The sequence below is a fragment of the Diprion similis genome, chromosome 8, assembly GCF_021155765.1.
Source record: "Diprion similis isolate iyDipSimi1 chromosome 8, iyDipSimi1.1, whole genome shotgun sequence".
Classification (NCBI taxonomy): Eukaryota; Metazoa; Arthropoda; class Insecta; order Hymenoptera; family Diprionidae; genus Diprion; species Diprion similis.
In genome coordinates, this window is record NC_060112.1 from 8,479,703 (window position 1) to 8,495,174 (window position 15,472).

At 34.7% G+C, this 15,472-nt stretch overlaps 2 protein-coding genes across 3 annotated transcripts; both read right to left on the minus strand.

Annotated features, from left to right (window-relative positions):
• Positions 1 to 2,181: 2,181 nt before the first annotated feature.
• LOC124408922 (RUN domain-containing protein 1) lies at positions 2,182 to 12,769 on the minus strand. 2 transcript variants are annotated; one of them, XM_046886228.1, is made up of 9 exons: positions 12,338 to 12,769; positions 11,156 to 11,249; positions 9,840 to 10,007; positions 6,183 to 6,363; positions 5,589 to 5,683; positions 4,759 to 5,505; positions 4,583 to 4,680; positions 4,093 to 4,187; positions 2,182 to 2,721 (listed from the first exon to the last, which is right to left on the minus strand). In XM_046886228.1, the coding sequence occupies exons 1-9, from the start codon at positions 12,496 to 12,498 to the stop codon at positions 2,615 to 2,617; spliced, it is 1,746 nt and encodes a 581-aa protein (XP_046742184.1). In that variant the 5' UTR covers positions 12,499 to 12,769; the 3' UTR covers positions 2,182 to 2,614. The 2 variants fall into 2 exon arrangements, with proteins under 2 accessions (XP_046742184.1, XP_046742185.1); XM_046886229.1 differs by lacking the exon at positions 4,583 to 4,680.
• Positions 12,770 to 13,305: 536 nt separating this feature from the next.
• On the minus strand, positions 13,306 to 15,156 carry LOC124409413. The gene is made up of 2 exons (XM_046887008.1): positions 14,828 to 15,156; positions 13,306 to 14,396 (listed from the first exon to the last, which is right to left on the minus strand). Exons 1-2 carry the CDS (start codon positions 15,026 to 15,028, stop codon positions 13,812 to 13,814), a joined length of 786 nt encoding a protein of 261 aa, XP_046742964.1. The 5' UTR covers positions 15,029 to 15,156; the 3' UTR covers positions 13,306 to 13,811.
• Between the last annotated feature and the right edge of the window lie 316 nt (positions 15,157 to 15,472).

Below are 15,472 nucleotides of genomic sequence, written 5' to 3' on the forward strand. Positions count from 1 at the left end.
ATGTGCAAGTTTTGTATGAAATAAAAATCAATTTCCTATTTTCGACATCTTTTTTTCGTGCATTCATCTAGCTCACCTGTGATGGTCAGCACTGAGAAAGTGTCGTGACATCTCAATGGGCCTGGCTCTACAGAAATCCGTTGTATTCTCTGCCATGTCTCCCGGATTTTGACATACGGACATATATTTCAGTGAAGAATGTTTAAGCTGTTGTTTTTCCGCTGTGAACACCACTATTTAAGAAAACACGATACGCAAATATTTCAATGAAACTTTATTATAATTGCATGGTTATTTGGAATCGGGATATAACAACGCAACGCTGAAGTTATTCCATAAATATATTTCACTTCTTTTCAGCAAAGGAATCCATAATTTTTTTAAAGTAGGTATTTCATTCATAAACAGAAGATATAATTTCATTGTGACACAACTAGCTAATGTTTTTTACTAGCTCATAGTGTTACACATTCCAATTTACAATGGAGAATATAATACAAGTGATATTTTTATTACTTAAACCTAATCAACATACATCGTAACATCATCATAAAAGTAAATGTTTCACACCGTGACATGACTTACAACCGTATCTAGCTGATGTGCCGTCACACGTTAGTGTTCCATGTTTTCTTTTATCACCCGTTCAGATATTTTAGAATTTCTTTTGACCAACAATGAATCAAAACATTCGATATCGTCAAGAATATATGAATGAATAAAATATTAATTACGATGTGTGAATTGTAGAATTGCCGAGCGTCTTACTCTACCAACGAAGTAATGCAGCAAGTTTATGTATTTTTTCAAAAAATTCTCACGCTAACTTCATTCTATGTTCTCCAAGTCTTCCCTGCGAATTTTTCCAATGAGATAAATGTACAATAATTGCAATTCAATCCCGGATAAAACAGACCAAATTGTCAGAATATTATTGTACTCCATGACTGATTAACCAGTAATTTTTCTACCAATTACATGAAATATTTAAAAAAAATAAAAGTCAATCTTCGGAGCAATAGAATCTGTCAAAAAGATTACTCTTATAGAAAGAAGTTTTGACTCCTGTTTTACGAAGATTCATTTTTATAAGAATGGTAACATCACCTACTCCGTTTAATACATTAAATTATAGGTAAAAAGACAACAAACATTAATCCTAAGTAATGCATTAACTATTATTTATATACGTACTTTGAATTAAAATAATCTTTGGACAAGTATACATAACATCTTTCAAAACTTATGAAGGTGTATACAATAACACGTGCCAGTAATAATCTGACCCATTTGGCGATATGCAATAATGCAGTTGGTCAAAAACATATTTTGTGAAAATAGATTACATAAATTCACCGCAACTTCCTCGTTAGTATTTTGCGCTTAAATTCGTTTCTTTCAACTATACTAGGTATGTACTTCCAACAAAGACACATATACACTTATCACAGAGGCTGGTATTGTAACCAGAGGTAAAGCAGAATTGGTGAAATTGTATGATAAAAAAAGGATTCTATCTCCATATATCTAAATCTATACATTAAATTTTTTACTAACCAATAAGGATTGAAAAACTTATTTAAAATAATAATGACAATAGCAGAGTAAGGTGACTCAGCATACACTGTGGCATACTATTGCAGGTAATACTATGTATTCATTTTAAACAAAATGTTTCAATCCTGATACATTTTTATGAGCATAGTAATTATTTTTGTTACGAAGCCTCATTGCAAAAAAAAAAATTACCAAGTAATTGCATGTAAGTGAGAATGATAATAACTACAAAATTGCCCCTCCGTCTCTATCTAAGCTATGTTTAGGAATTGATACCGTGTTAGTTAATATGAATTCAGTTTACGAATGAGAAGAGTCACTTGCTGTTAGATAAACATAAATAATAATAACGGAAAACGTTCAGAACTAATTTAATGACTCAATAATGCTTCGTTATCATTATATAATAAAAACAATATTAAGGATATTGTGTAGTTGCTACAACGTTGGAGCACGTAAAGCTTCACATTCACCTACTTGTTTGCTCAATTCCGAAGATGCTGTGAGTTTCTTGGTCTCAGTCTGAATTTAAAGTCTGAAAATTTGATCTAACATCCCCAAGAAAATGGTCAAATGTAGGCCATATTTGCTTCATAAAATATCACAAGCGGGTAGACATTTTTTTTTTTTTTTGAACACTTAGCTTAATGAAGTTATGATACAAATGTATTTTTGGTCTTAGGGTTAAACTGAAGGGGACGAACGAAATCGAATTACCTACTGGCAAGTTGAATGGTAACAATAAAGGCAGGGTCGATTCACTAATTCTCCTCTGCCAGTTTCAGCGCAATGGGGTATAGCGCTATGCTGCGGAACACAAATCTAATGGCAAGCCTTATTCCTTGCTTTTTTCTACTACCTATAAGACCCCGCGCTTTTCAACTAAACACTACCCTCAAGTCCTTAAAAAAATTACCTCGTCGTCCTGTCCGTCTGCAATACTTGATCTATGAAAAACTGTTACGTACATATGATTAAGTCGGGTGGGAATGAATGTTTTGAATAATCACTAAATGGCAATGAAATTTTTGGAAATTTTAACGCTTTACGGATCACTTTAAAATGCATCTTTGATATTCTGGAATTGTCGTACAGCCAGGTCAACGGGTAGATCGAATTTAAAATTAGTAAGACGATCCAAGGAATGAAAGCCATCCTGAAATCCTAGAACATATGAAGGAAACAAGAATTAAACAAAAATCGAGTAACTGAACATAATTATTTTATTTTACTTATTGCTAATTAACACACTTCGCAATAAAAAGCTAATCGGAATGATAAAACAAAATAATTATGTTCAGTTACTCGATCCGATTATTATAAAGGCCGTTACCGGCGATAGCAAGATAACCGAAAGGTATATAGTAGAAAAAATATGTGAGAACTGAACAAGTGTAAACACGACATGACCTACGTATTCACGTCGTGTTCGGCTAGACAGAAAAGCTGACAGTCCTAATCTAGTCTCCAACCGGTGCGCTAGCAAGTTGTAATAAGTGCTACAGGATAATTATGTGTCTATGGATAAATACGCATATCGTGTAGTATTGTGAGAACTCGGATGGGTCTCGTAGATGCGAGGAGATTATGAATAGTGAGAGTGAAATAACCATATATTATTTTATATTTAGTATTATAACGTAAGCAAGTGCAAGTGCAAGTGTAATTTGACAAGCACCAAAGGTGTCACTGTTATTCGAAAGTGTGCTTTGGGCTGGTCCTCATTTAGGATATTGACGAACTTTTTCTGGGCCACCCCAAATCGACTCGAAATAATTCAAAAACAACAACCCAATTTTTAAGATATCTGTCTCATCTCCAACCCCTCCCACTTAGAGCGTGGATTTCTCAATTTAATTAACGCTAAATAAAAGGATCGCCCTAGTGTGCATGCGCCAAAAAAAGCTCTAGTGTGAAAAATCGAGCATTTCAGTTGTAAGCATCCGCTAGCGTTTTCGTACCGCACTTATTCGGCTATGTGGTACTTTACGCACGCGCTACTGGTTTTGAAAGTCGAGCTTTCAGAGCGGATGTTGCAAAATAATACATTATGTATTGAAGCAGAAAAGAGGCTATTACGAGTGTGATATTCGCCCCCCGAGCAGAGCGAGCGGGGTTATCACACGAGTGAAATTGCAAATCCATAATCAATTTTATTGAATTTATCACTACAGATGTCATGATTTCCGCTTGTGCTAATTGTAAAATTTATCCGGCGTCAAGCAAATGTACATATCGATTTATCCACAAATTTTCATCACCAAAGTTTCAAGCCACCTAATTCGAGTTATATTTGTCTGATTTACGCGAATGTCTGCTGAGAAATTATGTATTGCGTGAGTCTGTGGCATAGAATCATTGCAACGATTATTCTTTCTGTTATAAAAATTGGAAACGACCTGACTGTTGGAAAATTATAATCTTCCGAAATCCGTACTTCGGTTACACGTTTCACTTAGAAAACGTAAATGTTTTTTATTCACTTTACTAGTTCGCTTCACATAGGTAAATTCAAAGGGAATTGAAACAACTTACCAGTTTTTACTACGTAGCTCCATGAAGTGTAATAGTTCTCCAATAGGTACTGTGATTGCAGTATCAACTTTAGCCAGACAACCAATTTGTTTAGACTATGAAAAAAAAGCAAGTACAGGACATTTTTTTATCGATCACAGAAGATTCCACATCAAGCTAATCAGGCATATCACACTGAAATTTTCAGAATTGTCAACGATTCTAGAATTCAGAAAAATTCAGGGGTTTTTGGTTCAGAAAAAAGTTACGAACTTTCAAGTTTCTTTGTATTGCATCTTTATCACCGAGCAAAGAATCAATCTCGATTTTAATTCATTGAGTAACGCACTGAAACTTCTTGGGGCAAATAGAGCATATATTGGTAGAGTTTTTTAATGATCTAGAATCTTCTTAATGTAACACAATTGATACACAGAATCGGAGACAATAATACGAAATGTTGTATAGTTTGAATGAAAAAGCTCACATTGATGAATTGAAAAAGACTTACTTCAATGCTGCGCAAACAAAAGCTTTGAAGTGAGAATCATAACTTCTTTTATATGGCGTATGCGACGCAACAATATTTCCAATAGTGGTTAACAGACTCTGAAACCCAATTAGAAATACAGAAACAAGATGATTATTTCGGGCACTCTGTTACGAATCTCTTAATAATCTACTCACTTGTTTTGAAGAAATTGTACTTCTGTCTGATAGATCCAAGTTAAAACTCTGTGAAAGTTTCTGAGCAGGACTGGAATTATACGTGTGACCATTCTTGATGTCGTAATACTTCAAAATCAATTCCCATATATGCATAGAATTCGTTGCAGAATTGTGTCGTTGAGGAAAACAGCCGACGAATGGAACAACACTTGATGCTTGGTTATCTAACGTTAATCCATGTTGCAGTAGATCTCGTATGCTTACAGTGAGATGCTTTCGAACTGCGAATGTAATTTTGGCGTTGGACTGGGTTGTCGGTGAGTCTGAATCCGAAGTATAATCATTGTCCTCAGTGGTGTCGTTTTTTGCCTCTGCTATCTGTGCTAGAACATGCTCTACAGCAACGTCCAATCGTGTTCTCAAGTCCCTCCAATTTCGCGCAGCGTTTTTTTTCATGTTTTTTCTAGCTTGATCACTGCTACAACCCAGCTGTGACAAAGCGAACATGTGAAGTAAGGCCGCAGCTCTTCTTATTGTAAACAGAGTCTTAGACTGTATTTCCTCATCTTCCGATCTGTTCTTGAATGATCTTCGCCCATATGACGATGATGCAGTTCCGTTTGTGTGTACAGGGCATGCACACGTGCAGGCTAAGCTCTCAGGGCTTACTTCACCTTGTAAATAATTTATGAATCGTTCCAGATCTGTGATCTGAGTTTTAAGTTGCGTCACAAGCTGTTCCTTCATTTTCAATGGGCTAACGATCTGCGATTGACAAAGGATGAGTACAAGTTTAGAGAATTTCATCCGGAACAACTCATTTGCAGCAGGCTTCCGTGTATACTTACTTGACTAATTGCGCAATCAACTTGCCACCGTAAATCTTCTAGTGGTAGTTTACATAGATCGTCAATGTCAAAGTTCAATTTTTCTTTAAGGTGATCTGGAATTGCAAACAGTGAAGATTATAACTAACTTATAACTGCAGAGAGGCGAATTGATGCAATTTTACATTTGTATCCATCACATTTGGAAGAAAATCTGTATTGAAAAAATGGATCGTCGGAATCGAATTTTTGTATCTTAGATTGCAAAATGGTATTGTGGAAGAAACCCAGAATGATATTCATGGATAATTTAAGGAGAATTAAAATTTTACTGCCTTGAAAATTCAAAGGCAGACATTTAGAAAAATCAAGGATTTTCGATAAAAAAAAATATCTTATTTTTTCAAGGATTTAGAAAAAAAAATTCAGAAAAAAGAACTTTGAAAAAACATTACATTAAAATTGATGATGACCGGGTTTCAAGAGTGATCGAATTTTGCATTAGCATGAACGACGCAAAAAGTAATACCTTATGGCTTATACTCACAATAGTATTTCGCATTTTAAGCAGAAAAAATGATTATGATCATCAATAAATATCATGGTCATACTTACTGATGATTACATTTTGACGTTCCAATATAACGCTTTGGGGTGGACCGGCACCTCCAGTTTCATAAGCGTATTTTTCTAGATCTTCCAGCTGCGACTTGAGTTGAACTATCAACTCACGTTGTTTTGTCCGTTGCAGTGCCATTTTAGTTTCAACTTCACTGTCGCTTATTGAACTGATTACCTATTAAATTTCAATAAAAATAGATTATGATATTTCCGATCAAAAAGTCGTTTAACAAATCATAAATTATCACCATCTTATTCGATATTCTATCGATATCCAAATTGTTTTCACAATACATATATTATTCATTTCTAGTGAAATATTAATGGTGTAAAAGAGGAAATAAAAGATAATTCACATTAGAGTAGTAGTTAAAAAACCTTATTTCTCTATTCAGATATTGCTCAATTGGACAGAAAATTCATCATGTAGATTCAAATAAAAAATAATTTCAATTTAGAAATGTTTGGTCAATAGAAACTTTAAATCATCTTGAAATTTATTGTTATAAGGACATTGTAATATTTACGTGAGCCTGATTCGCTATGTGCGTCTACGATGATTTTTTTTTTTTTTTAACGATATTGAAAAAGACTTTTTATTGCAAACGTAAAGATCAAAATATGTTTTTTATGTGTTGTTTTACGGAGATTTATAGAAATTGACGAAGCAGTCTTTGAATCTTGATCAGTAGAGACCAGCTCTTTCTGACGACTTGATCGTCTAATGGTAAACTCTGTAGTATGGAGGGGTAGCCACTCAAAAAAACCGAAATTGAGTTTTTGTGACCCACTTATGATAACAAAAACATATGTATTCAGCATGAATTATGATTGAGTTAATTTAGAACAGTTTTTCGAAAAGGACTGTTCTTGATTTTGATCTTGAACGCTGTACACTTTTCCTCTTTTGTCAGTACGTACACCGAGTAGCTATGCTCTTGTTTAGTTTCGTCATGTGCTTCCGAATAGACCTGCTTGTCATCGCTTCTCGGTCCTGTTTCTATATGTCCCTATCTGTTTGTAATAATGCTTCTATTGCCTTTTCCCTCTTGTCCTTTCTTCTTTCGAGCTCACTTATCGACCATCCTCTCATCGTTAGAAACTCTTCGCTGTCCTTCCCTCACTTTCCCTTTACTTTGGCTTCTCTCCTCCAAGCAAAGCTTCCTTATCAAGTTCGGTTCGCATTTCTCCATCTTTTCCTCAAATTTCAGTGCCCTTTTTTCGACGCTTGTCACCATGTCATTCATATGATAAATTAATTTGGCAAACCTTATATTTACAATTTTAAACATAAAGTAAAAGCTTTGAGCGTGACACATGAATTTTTTCAGATTTTTAGTACGATGTTTTCCAGTCTTTTTAAGCATGGGATCGATTCGACGTTCTTCTACACTTAAGTGGTACAAAAAAAAACTCTTCAGAGAGAGAAACCTCATCAGGAAGCTTATTGACTATTAAAAGAAAGTTGTATTCGAGATAGTAAGGAGAAAGACGATACCATAGTCATTAAGCAAAAAATGGAACCATACAGAAATCTTAACTTAAATGTTAATGAGCGAGAGAAGAGAAAAAGCAAACATGTTAGTCGATTGAGCTCAAATGAAAAATTGGTATCCGAGTGGATGAGAAGGAGTTTAATGTATTGAAGTTAGTAACGTTATATTTGAGTGTAATAATTAGGCCTCTCTACTTTGTTTCTTTGGAATCATAGTTAGAAGATACTTAATTAACTGGTAGAGTTCACAAGTGTCGTCAATAAACTATCTTTAACCCTTACAGGACCTTGACATTTTTTTTCGATTTGTCAATTAGACGTCCCACAATTTGCTGTTAATATCATTGGGTTGAATGGTGAAAAAGATAAAACCACTCTCGAGCCGATATATCGGCTTCCGGTTCTATAGGGGTTAAATATCATTAACTCACCACTATAATTTCCACATTGATATATGTTACACTTTTGACTGTTACTGTGTACTCCGATGCCTGACTTTGCTAATGCTTCCATAGCACTCGTATATTACTTGTATAATGTGGATGCGGTATACCTCAAGTGTTCACTTTAATTATCTTATTTTCGAAAAAGATTCTCACTTTGCTCTCTGGGTTCTTTACTTTCAAGCTACGAGAAGCTTGTTTTATGTTGAATTCGATTATATATTTTTTGTAAGTATTACTACCGAACTGATGAAAAAATCATAACTATTTTTCTCCTATCATTATTTATGGGAGACTCGAACACTAACAAATTCTTCAATTAGGTAGATTTGACCTGACGATGAGTGGTACCGAACTCAAACTGTAGAATTGGAAATTATGACAGAACTTTATGTGTACATATAGTGGCGCAAAAAAGTACTTACAGTGTATGAGGTATTCGTGGCATCTAGACATCGAACAATAAGGGTGCAAAAATTAAATAAGTACAGCCAACAATTAACAAAATTAGAATGTATTTATTTAGTTACTAAAGCATAATATAAAAACCAAGTACAAAGCAAAGACTGGAAAATATAAACAAATATTTACACAAATCATAGAAACAACAATGAGATCAAATGCACCGATAATGAAGCAAATTTGAACAAAAATTATTTATGCTTAAGTTTGCCAAAATAAGAAGAAAAAATTAGTGAAATAAGGTAATTGATCAAAACTCACTTCATCATTGCTCACAGCCAATAATTTTCAAATTTCAGTTCAATAAAATCTCAATGTAGCATAAATAAAAAGTGAACTTATTATATGTGTTTGTTATCACAGTAGAATTGATTCTGCACATTCTCAGGACTCAATTTTGTGATGAAATTTGTGAAAGCAACTTTTCTTTTGTGTTAAGATTTTTGTGTTATCGATATTGTAAGCATTCGGAAAATGATAATAATTCTTTGTGTCGATTCAGCTATTTAATCATAAATTTAAAATCGTGTAGTATGTGACCACTTTCAAAATACGTATTTAATTCTGCCGCGTTTTATAATCGGTTGTACCTGGCTTTCGAAGTAAACTTTACTCTGCAATCAAACGTAAACAGAATTTTTCCCGCAAAGTCTGAGAACGTGCGAATTTCATTTCCTTGTAATTTCGGGGCATATCTTTGATTAATACCAGAAATAATGGCTGTTCCTCAAAGGACTAGAGTGTTCGACAGATAAGTCTAGGCTTATAGGTATATGATTCAGGCACTAGTAGTTATGTACAATAAAGTGCTAGATATGTAAAACTACCTGTTGTTGAGTTGGCTTAAGGACATAGACCCAACGCTATTCGCATTTCATTTTAGTTTCTGAACTCATGATGTATACAGAATTTGCGACTGATGCTTAAGACAAGATAGTTAGGGTCTCGTTTATCTGGAATTATGCTTGAAATATTCTTGGAAATATTACTAAAATACAAACTGCCAAAGTGCTTGTCTGAATATTTCTTTGATATACATGAATTCCTAATAAACTGCACTCAATATTTTCAAAACTCATCCCCTAAGGTATACGGCTTGAAAAATAATAGCAAGAAATAAAAAGTCATAGACAATCAAATATAGCAGCACAGGAAACCGAAGGCAAGGTAATACTGGTACAATGTTACCATGGTTCGGCAGGACGAGGACGTATCAGATATATCTTCATCAGAATATTTTGTGCGGCTTACGCTTTGTTCGTGAGATGACATAACTGCAGAAGGAGCTAAGTGATTTTCTGCACACAAGTTACTCGGCACATCTGGTATTCCACGAAATGCAAATTCCTCTAGTTCTTTCAGTAGACTCTCTTTCTGTGCTGCTGGAGCATCGACGATTTGTCTCAACCTGAATTGAACCTGAAAACGAGTAACCGATCAGATTACGACAAGCAACGAACATAAACAAAATTCTTAGATTTGGGAAAAATGTAGTACTTTTGAGATATCGCTATGTCGGAATTTCAGATTTGCCAAAAAAAATTAAGACGTGTTCTTTATAACGGGTGAAAAGAATTTCTATTCGTTCAGGACAAGTTTTTCCTGGCTACGCAACAAAGAAGATTGTCATCAGGTTGCGTATGTAACGTATGTTTGTTTGTCACCACTTTGTATCTAAATTGCTCGACTAGCATTCTTGGCTAGGCTGGACTCGGAGCAAAAATCTTGCACCTTTCTTGCATCGATCTTATCAGCAAAGCATATAATTGTTTGAGAGAGTATACTTACTGCCGGTAGTATCATAAAAGAAGAAGTTGAGAACTAAATTTAAATGAGGTTCAAAACAGCATGGAATTGCCTATGTAAATTTTTTGTAGAAATGCTGCATTCTGGGTACACACTATTGGTGTGAACAAAATACAAAAGTAAAGAACAGCTCAACGAAAAAAACAAGTTGTTTGCAAAATAAAAAATGTATAACTTGCCAGGTATTATTGCTCACATACGAAAGCAGAGGAAATTTCTGATTTCAACGGCTTACATCGAAAAATAATTTTTTTGCCACCAAACTCATGGCCATATTGATATTTTTTCCAGTTGTTTTACCAGTCTATAAATAATAAGGGCTTGGCGTAACAATTGTACTATGATCAATTATTGCGCAAGGTATTAAACTTGAGAAAAACGACTCACTCATTTTGAATACTTAATTAGAAGACAATTTCATATCTAAATAAGAACCGTGATTGATAGTTTTAGCGGGGATAACAATGCTATAGATTTTCTTTACAAATCCCTTTGCTGCAGGCTCGATTGGCACAGCGGTAAACACATCTAATATTTTCATTCTGATGTAATTATAACGGGTCACAGAAAGTGATATGGAATAAGTCTCGTAAAAGTTCCAGCTAATCTTTTTAACTGATAAGCAGTTCATAGGACTGTGACAAAAGTATAAATTTTCAGATAAAAGTAATATATCAATTGAATATCTAAAAAATGGCTTCGAAATCTTTAACGCCAAAGTTTGATTTCATGAATGAATATGAAAATATTAAGGTTTTTACCTGGGCAAAATGTGTTGTTAATGCAATCAAAGAAGAGTTGAGCAATTCCTGTTCTTCTTCCAATATCTTGAGTCTTTCTGTATCGCATGACAGGCTGTGGAAAGGTAATTACGTGCTTTATAATATAGATCTAAGCACTCATGAACATGCAATAAATCAGTTCGGAAATTATGAAAAATGGTGAAAAGATAGGGTATCTAGCGTCAGGAAATACCATTGGCACTATATATCTTGATAAAAAATTAACAATATTAGGCATAAAATTAATGTCGATACAGTAACACATGTGTTAAATACACATTTATAAACAGCAAAAATTGAGTCACTGTCTCAGAGTTAAAAATGAATAGGTTGTATACGTATGTATTATACATCTGATTCATGTTATGCAAAGGTCTTATAGGATGCCATAGTATACCATATGTTAGAATTTTATGTGACCAATCAAGGTACCAAGAGTCATAGTTGTTTGCAGTATTAGTAGTGCGCTAAATTTATGGTAGCTGGCACGTTAAGATTGTTTGATGATCGTAACAGACAAGAATAAAGTTTGTTGTATAGAACTCTCTAAGGAGCCTTTCCATGAAATAAATTTGTATACATAATTGGCTGTTTCCATCGAAAGCTAGATTTTTTTTAGCTGCTATCTGAAGAACATAGGAATAAAATAAAATAAAATCCTTGCAGAAGCATACATTTCTTAAAACTGATTTTGAAAAGTCTCTTAGAACTCAAAGTCTTCCAAGTTTCAGAAATATCTTTTCTGCTATGTACTAGTTTTTCAGGTAAAATATATAGATAAATATATATCTGAGATAAAAAATTAAGTTGAAACAGTAGTAAAATAAGTTTATCCCATAAGCCATTTGTTGTGGATATTCACATGGCAGAGTGATTGCATGCGAAGTACGTTTAGAGTCACACATGTTGCACACAACTCGCAAGCGGTCCAAGGTAGGTTCACTCTGTAGTGTGAATAGATACACCATACAAAAGTATATAGATATCAAAAGCTGAGGATATCAATTGGTTGAAGATTCATTATGTATATCAGAATATATCATCTCACTGTAGAAACCAACATTTGCTGATCAGGCAAATTTATTAATGATTACGATAAAGAAAAAGCTGAAGTTGTGAAAATAGTGATCAGATTCAGGAACATTTATGTCATTGCCATACCTTTCCATGCTTTGGGTATATTTGTACCGCAATTCATCTCCAAAATCATCGTCGCCATCGTTAGCTCCGACTGGAGCCCATCTTTCACCAGCAGGTCTCTCATTTTCATCGGAATTCAGTTCGTCGACATCATTTTCAAATTTTTGAATTTTACTAGTCATTTTGACACTTTATTCTCCGCCTTTTCCCGTTTCGTTTATTCTACGGAAGAGAATACGTTGATCGAAAACAGACGTTTAGATGTTCTTCAAATTTGTATCGTTTTTTTCCCCACTTCTCTTTCAAACGTGACGCGAAATTTTGAGGTTACGACAACAAAGCTCAGAAGCAGAAGATCTTGCTTTGATACTCATTTTTATTTTATATTATTATACGTATTGTAATTTCTTTCTTTCTAACGAAGCTTTGTGTTATATTACGTTCTGTGAGCTGATGATGTCGGTCTGTCAGTTACTTTGACCAGGAAAACAAGGTAGACTAGAGTGGCCAGTGAACTAGAGAAAAGAGAGTGAGTTCCCGACATTTTATGGTCAATAGTTCAGTCAGTCCCTCATGATTGTATTTTGGGATTTAATTGAGTTCTGTTTGTGCATAATCGTTTGATGGACGTTTGTTGATATTTATTAACGCTTGTCTAACCCTCAATAATTCCCGTATTATCTGTGAAAATTAGTAAAGAAAATCCCCGCCCGCAAAATGAAACGGTTTTAGTTAGACACTAGTCTCGACAGTTTGTCCAAGTTCAGCGCGTGCAACATCGCTTAGACCATATAGTGCAAAATTACAACAGCTCCCAGCAAACACCGTGGGTCGTAAAATTCCTAGGGATATCGAACTGGTCAGAATCATTGCAACTTTCTTTTTGAAATATAATAATACTATATTACAGTGGTTACTATACATGTTTTCATGATTATTCAAGTGGTTTTGGAGCCCACCGCTTACCCGTTGAGTAAACAACAGATAATAATAGTAGCTAAGCAAATAATAATAATAAGGTATATTCTATGCATTTTTTACAATTAAACCAATATTAAGAACCCGCAATGCAGTATGTTTTATGGCAGCGTTTTGGAATAATTTTCTGCTAATAACATAGCGATTTTTACTAGCTGTATAATCATGACCACCTGCTGAGATGTTGTGTGGACTGAATATAATGAAAAAGGAGATAAAATCTGTATAAAAAAATTCGTACTAGACAAATTTTGTAATCTTAGTTTGTACTTGAATACTTGAGACAATATTTCACTCTTCGGCTTCTTTGAATAAGTTTATGAATTCACTTTGCATCACTTTTCCAGCAAGCAGTTCAACTCCTTATACCCCTATAATGATTGGCATTCACAATAAATTTTTGTATTTAGTGATATTCTTCAGTCAAACGCTCTGCAACTGTTGTTGGAAACTACAACATTGTTTACAACATTCTTCTCATTTCTCACTCGTTCTCACACGATGGAGATTAATTGAATTATTTCTTCTGTTTGAATATAATGGGAGAAGTCCCTCGTGAGCACATGAATATGTTCGTATCAACCTGTGTAGACTTGCTACGCATGTGTTTCCGTATGCTTATGTTACATTGAATATCTTTGTGGCTGATGGTTTTGTTTTTTGGCACTATGTCTTCGTAGCCTCTACTATGTTGTTCTACCGTCAGCATTTTCGCCAAAAATATATCGGTTGGTTCAGTTTTCACAATAACTGGAGGCAATTCAAGTTTATCCTCAGTTAATGCTTCTTCAAATACTTTTTCTTGAGAGGGTTCTCTTGGTTCATTCTTAACAATCCTTGAAAGTGGTTCATCTTTAATGTCAATACTGTAATCATCCCTAATTTCAGTACTAATAATGGTTTCACTATCGTTGTGGCTAGGTGATGGATTCGTCATTAATCTGTGGTATTCCTTGTCTAATTTTTCAGCCTTGCACGGTGCATCTAGTACTGAGATATTTTTGTCACCTGTGCCTACGATGCGTGGCAACACTCCGGCTTTCAGTTTAATACTTGTCCCCATTATCCTATACCTCAACCAGTTTTCAGCATCCTCTTCTAGCTATAAAAATTTAATATGATGAAAAATCATACTTTTTCAAGCTCTCACTTAATTAAGCTGGTATTTACTACTGGGTATCAATCACATACAGTTCTTTAGAAGTGGTTAATCGATCCTAATGACAATGAGCTAGGAGTCAAGGTGACTTGGAGTAAGTGTGAGGTAACTGAAGAGTAATTTTAATTTTTTGTACTCTGCGATAAAATGTAAATAGCAATGGATGTGCATCACTCATATTCATGTTTTCAAAATTATGAAAAGTAGTGATACATGTGTTTTGTTTCTGTCTAAGAATAATATTATTGTTTCGAAATTTTCAAACTCATAACCTCAATAATTATACATCGGAGGTATGTTAAAATATTCTCTCTTTGAATATGGTCAAAAGCAGATTTGGCAACTCGATGTTCACGCCTAATAGTTCAACTTACGTTAAAATGATCTCCACAACAATAGACGCTAGATACATGGTTGAAGTAAACATCTTTGCCTGTTCTACCGACTGCTTCGGCCCATTGTTTTCGGACAGCAGTTCCCTGTGGTAATTTAATGAATGCTTTTAAAGGCTGGTCAAAGCTATTTGACGAACATCCAGGTACAAAACACTTTTTATGCCATTTACGTGAGCTCATTTTTGGATTATAGACCCCAAGTGCCCTATCTCAGATACGTCTGTGCACTTTAATCAATCACAACAATTTCGCGCACTTTCGTGACTGACTTCATGGAGCGCAATTCTGACGGCAGCGGAACGGCGGCAACGTTGCAACTGTGTGTATGCATACATAATGGTTCACACGTATGCATAATGCTTGCAGCGTTTATATGCACCTTAACCGCGCTTCGCGCCATCGCGCCTATGCGAACCCAGCCTAAAAGGAAACATATCGGGTAATCAGATGTATAGCGGGGGAACAGACTTATCTTTCTGTACACGCGAAGCTACCTCTAGATCACTGATCGTGTATAGTAGAGATCAGTGCTGTAGATCCTAAGTCTAGATCCGGGCAAACATCTCGTCGTGCTGTCTAGCGGAGAAAGCACGTACTGTTTGAATATTTCGATTTCAGAGCCAT